Source organism: Pollachius pollachius (genome assembly GCF_949987615.1).
Source record: "Pollachius pollachius genome assembly, chromosome: 17".
Lineage (NCBI taxonomy): Eukaryota > Metazoa > Chordata > Actinopteri > Gadiformes > Gadidae > Pollachius > Pollachius pollachius.
Window position 1 is genome coordinate 12,021,696 of NC_136950.1, and position 6,000 is coordinate 12,027,695.

General features: G+C 49.7%; 1 protein-coding gene across 2 annotated transcripts in view; it reads left to right on the forward strand.

The window, feature by feature from the left end:
- The window catches only part of mpp7a (MAGUK p55 scaffold protein 7a), a 119,795-nt gene that overhangs the window by 73,193 nt on the left and 40,602 nt on the right, over positions 1-6,000 (forward strand). For both annotated transcript variants that reach the window (XM_079754361.1, XM_079754362.1), the window contains one exon: positions 5,663-5,744. In XM_079754361.1, coding sequence (XP_079610487.1) covers positions 5,663-5,744 — 82 coding nt within the window. The remainder of the gene's footprint in view (positions 1-5,662; positions 5,745-6,000) is intronic.

Sequence of the window (6,000 nt, forward strand, 5' to 3'; positions counted from 1 at the left end):
TTCTAATGAGTTAGCAAACGCAGGTGATTCAATGAAAACAGGTGGCGGGAACGTCAGGTCACACAGAGGGGACGAAAGCAACGGCCCGAAGTACTGTACAACCCGATTCACAGACTATATATATATAAAAATTTTACCCATACCTGTTTTTTCTCTCTCTCCACCTCCTGGTTGGACGGGAATCCCAAGTTCCTTCTTATTCCTAACGACACCGCCTTAAACTTTTATACAGGTGACTGTAACACTAAGTGGATTTTCCGATCATGACCAAACCGTTTTCAGATTATTTTTTATTTTTTCGGTCTTCCCCCGATGCTTTGAAAACGTTGCCGTTTGGCGGACTCTCCGCAGATCGCTCATTAACGTAGTCTGCTTTATATCGGTAACAATCGTAGGTGTTTACGACGGCTCCCTGCCATCCGAGTGAGGTAAGACGCAGTGACACGCTGCCACGCGCCAGATATGATTGTGGGGATAATTGTATTTTAATGCCCCAATGAGGCCAGTTCCAAGTCACACTTGTATCGCTCCCATGCACCACATCTGGAGGGGGAACGGCGTCCATGTGTTTCCACTACAGCGGTATTTACACCGCGTATGACACCGCACTCAGCGCGGTGGTCAGCGGGGGCTTATGGCCGCTGTCGTGCTCATGCCGCTAAGTGACATCATGTCAAAACACGTCGACGGCGTGGCCCCTGTCGCACTTCATTTGAGCCGTGAGGGAGAAATGTTTGTTGAATGCCACAGCGTGTTTTGAAGGAGTGGTTCCGTGTGTGTGTGTGTGTGTCTGTGTGTTTTTATTAAATTAACCTCAGCACTTGTTTTTGCTGCCGAACTTTTCCGGGCGCCTGGGCCTGCATGCTTTTGCTGTAACTGCATCTGGACGGTTCGTTTTGCTACGGTCTCCAAAGTGGCGTTAGACACACCCAGAAATCCCCACTCACCGCCATCCCCACACACGCGCACACACACACAGACATAGACACACACACACAGACATACGCATACACATACACACAAACACACATATACACATATATACACACACACACAAACACAATTGCCATCCAACCCTAACCACCCACTCCTAGACGACTAATGAGTCAGGCCAAAGGACAGCCAACCATCCGCTAAGGCAGTCAGACAGCCAGCCAGTCCAGGCAGTCATCCATCCACGATGTCCCCCAGCCAGCTTGCAGCAAGATGTCTAATCATCCATTCGTCTATCCGTCCCATCGGCCAATAGGCGCTGTCAATTGCATCATAGGAGATTAGCCTGTCAGGCACACGGTAGGCTCCAGTCGCCACGGGACCTTTCCCAGAATTCCATCTGTCTGACCTGCAGTTATCTACTGGAGTTTCACGGTGCACGCTTCACACTGACGGCTCCCTGGAAGGCTCAGCTGCCGCTCCGCTCGGCTGCTTATCAACGCACACTTCTCAACGCACAATCTCTGTCTCTGTCGCGCACTGCCACCGCACAAAGTGTGAGCCGTTTTGTCATCACGCATCACTCGGCCGCCAGGTCCCACACGTGTGCTGATCCCAGGGCGGCTAGCGGTGCCGCCCCCCACCCCGGTTCCTCTCATCGCACACGGCGGAGAGATGGAGGGCCGGTTGCGTTCGGGACCCGAGCCCAACAATAACAACCAGGGGTATTTATACCTCAGGACCAGAGCGGCCCATGTGGAGCTAATCACGCCAGGGAGGACGAGTGCAGCTCGCCTTACAGATGAGTAATCGACCACGGCCTCAACCGCCCTCCCTGCTCCACCGAGATGACCCCCGTCCCGTCCACGTCAATTATTCCGGGCGCTCCTGTGCACTCCTGTGCACTCTTTTCCTTCGCTGCTCTGTTCTGCACTACACAACATGGACTGATTTTATGTCTGTCTGTTTTTTATGTGGTGGTCTTTTGAGTAATGTCAGTTTCCGTCCAAATCTGAGAATAGCCTGAAGACATCCCAAATAACAAGCCCCTCTAAATTGTTGTTTTCTTTTTTCCCCCTCCACCGAGGGTTTGTAGTGGGCTTCCTTATTCCACGAGAGCAGCCCCTTTAGCCACTTGATGGTTAAGTGGCGCCCGGTCTCTAATTACTAACGTAGCGTAGCGCATGCATCAGGCTTAGTGATTGTCCAGCATCAATCATCCAGCCTCTTGAGCACTTTCTCTAGGGCTGTCTGGCAGTGTCTGGCCTCTCTTCATCTGGTGCCCTCAGCCCCATGTCTCGGTGAAAGACATACAACACAAGACGCACAAAAAAAAGGAGATTTAGGGCACAAGCTAAGCCTTTCGCCCAAGTCTGCTGATCCTTGTCAATGTTTCCTCTCACACTCATGACCTCTCCCTGTATACAACCTCGCAGTTTACATAGCACATACACACAATCACACTCTCACACACACACACACACACACACACACACACACACACACACACACACACACACACACACACACACACACACACACACACACAAAACAGTTTTTGAGCTATTAAATGTCCAATAAACTACTGTCCCCGGACCGGGCACAGGGAGAGAAGGACGTGATGTTTTATGAGTTGTTGCGTTATATTTGTCCGACCATGTGTTGTTGATCTGAACAGCTTTTCTGATCCGGGCTTGTCATCAGCTAATATTCGACACCTGCAGCAAATAAGGGTCTTAACGAGCCCTTTGCCTTTTCTCAGCTTGTTGGCGTACAACAGTACAAAAGTATCGCCTTGTTTTTCCTTCTTGTTCTTTCTCACTTTTTTATTTTCCCTTCCCTCAAGCGCTCTTTCTCGCTCTCTCAGTCTGACTTATTTCCTCTGCAGCCCTTGCCCCGTTAACATTTCATTTATTTCTCCACACACCCTCCGTCCGGAAAGCATGTGTTTGTGTGTCGGCTTTTTGGCCGATCTCTCGCTCTGCGCTCTTATCAGGAAAGACCTCATTTGGCTACTGTGTCGTCTGCGAAGTTCAGACTGTTCCAACATCAGCATGTGCTCTCTCTCTCTCTCTCTCTCCTCCTTCAATATTTCTCTGTTGCTAAACCCTGGAGGTTGGTTGCCTTGGCTGTACTGGCTGGCTTGCTTGGCAGGCCCGAAAAAAATCCATCAAATCACAAGTTAGCACATAAATAAAAATGTCCAACAGCTTTCAAAAACTTTTTTTGTAGTGTAATCTGCCATCGTTTAGCTGGTATCCTAGTAACCTTAAACACCTTTGGTACTTAGTGTTCTTTAAATCCACATCAATCGGAAAAACACCTTTTTAATATTCATCCTATTCAGCCATTGTTTTTAGCACTGCTGCTTTTGGAGGCGCCTTTCGACTTAGACATTTAACAGTTTTTTGTTATTTTAACACAGAAAATGTGTTATAAATGTTGTCGGAATTACTATTCTTCAAGAGCACATGTCTTCTCTTAAAAAAAGAAACATTTCCTAAAACACATTTTCATTCATTTATAGTTGTTTAGTTTTTAGCCCCAGAGTCTCCCATTGCAAAATCTTTTATTTATCTTTCAAATTGCCAACAGTCAGAAGCGGGCCCTACGCATCATGACAGTGGGCTTTGTGTAGTGCCGTAAGACACTAGGCAGATGCCATTGATGGCCCCAGACTTGGAGCAGAGGGTGCCAGTGGTGTTTGCATGCAGACAGCTCTCTGTTGTCACAGTAATGAGCCAGAGCAAGGGGGGGCAAGGCTGGCTCTCTGCTGTTCAGTGTAAACCGTCCTCTGCTGCCAGCCCGGGGGGGGAGGGGGAGAGGCATTAAGACATTCATCATACCAGCTGGAGGGAGGGAAACGATGAAAACGGCTTAATTTGTTGTCTTTCCCAGTCTCTTTCCCCTGTGGCTTTCTCCTTCGGTCTCTCTCATTCTCTTTCTCTGAATTTCTCGCTCTCTGACACACTCACACACTGACCCTAACCCTAACTCTTTCTTGCTCACTCTCACACATACCTACACACACACACACACACACACACACACACACACACACACACACACACACACACACACACACGTGTACGCACACAAACACACACACACGTGTACATGCACACACACACACGTGTACGCACTCTCGCACACACACACACACGTTCTGGGACCTACTGCATCAGTGACATGGGGTGCTGGTTAAAATCCAAGCCAGGGGGGCCACATGACCCTGACACCGGGGGTCCGTCAGCGGCCTACCCTCTCAGTGAACCCCTCCTCCGATTTACTCCCCGATGCAACCTCTAATTGCTCCAATTATTCCATTAAGACCCCCCCCCCCTCCCAACCCATCCATTAAGACTTATCTTACCCTTGGTGTCTCTTGCCGATTTCCTTCTTTCAACATGGCCCCCGTCCCCCCCGTCATGAAGACCTTGAGGAAGCCATTACTTCGTAGGAAAACCATTACAGAGCGACCAAGTCGACAAAAACAGCACTGGTGACACTCTAATGGTAGCGCTGGAATGGTAGAAAGCGGGGGGGGGGGGGGGTGGCAATGGAGAACGGAGGGGGTTGGGTGTGGCGATGCTTTCAGACTCACTGAGCAAGAAGAGCTCCCCGAGGAAGATAGCCAAACATACAGAAGGGAACGGTTAATAATGCTAAAGCAAACATGAGGACGCGAGTGCCGTCGGACAGCCTGTGATCCCTCATGATCCCGTCATCGTGTCGGGGGGCCGGTCAGAATGAAACGCTTCTAGCGAGCGTCGCGCGGCGAAAAGCCACACCGGCGCCTTTCCTATGTTTTCTTTTCATTCTTCTCCTATTAAAGTCCATCCCTCTTTTTGAGGAATCCTGAAACAATAACAGTCTCTGGTGGGATGATGGGAAACACAGGTAGGGAGGTGAGGAAATGGGGGGATGAGTACTCCTCGAGGAAGACAAACAGGGTGTCTGTCGGAGGAGTCTGCGCCACGGCCTGTCTGTCTGTGTCTGTGTCTCTGTCTCGGCCCCATTCTCTGTCTTCTTGCTCGCCCAGGTCTGGGGAGAGAGAGAAGGTTGCAATTGGGCATCTTGGATGCACGTTCTGACAACCTCTGTCAGTGGATATACTGTCACACGCACACATGCACCACAGACACGCACACGCTGAATGCAAAGGTGTTGTGACAGGTTGGCGCTGGCTTGGTTTCATTCTTTTGATGTTGAGGAAGACGAGGAGGAGGGGGTGATGATAAAATAACAGTACCGATCCCGCCGCGGTTCCCACTGGTAAAGTCATCAGTGTTCAACACTGTCATTTGAAATGGGGAAGAGGAAACACTATCCCTTTACCCGTGTGTCCATTTTGGCCGAGGCCCAGGCTCCATAAAAAAGAATATGGAAAACTCAAAGGGAATTGCGGGTCTATATTTATGTCTGTAGTGTACAGTGTCTGTTTGTTGTTGCGTGTATTTGTGTGTCTAGTCCCCTGCCTCCGCAGCCTGAGACTAGACTCTACACTTACCCCGCCAAGGCCGGCTGCGATGGTTTACGTACCTATTGCACCTCAATATATCTCCGTCCGAAGCCGGATCACTCTCTAGGTTTTTAAAGCGCGCCTTGGCCTTCGCGGCTAAATACGACCCTGTGGTGTTTTCATTTCACTTACGTGTCTTCCGCACCGTAAAGCACATACTCTAGGGCCGAATATTTATCTCTACTGTTTGTTTCTGTCGTCCGGCAGGGAGCGACCATCAAGCGGGACGACGAGACGGGGGCCATCCTGGTGGCGAGGATCATGAGGGGCGGAGCGGCGGACCGCAGCGGTCGGATTGGATTTCTATTCATTCGTTATTCTGCTGTTCCTATTTTTCACCGGCTTTATTCCCAAGTTTATACTCTCCAAGTAAATATTGTTGTGCGTGTCTGTGTCTGTGTCTGTCGGTGTGTTTCTGTGTCTCTATCCATGTGTGTGTGTGTGTGTCTGTTTGTGTGTGTGTGTGTGTTTCTGTGTCTGTGTCTCTATCTGTGTCTGTGTCTCCATCTGTGTGTGTGTGTGTGTCTGTATCCGTATATGTGTGT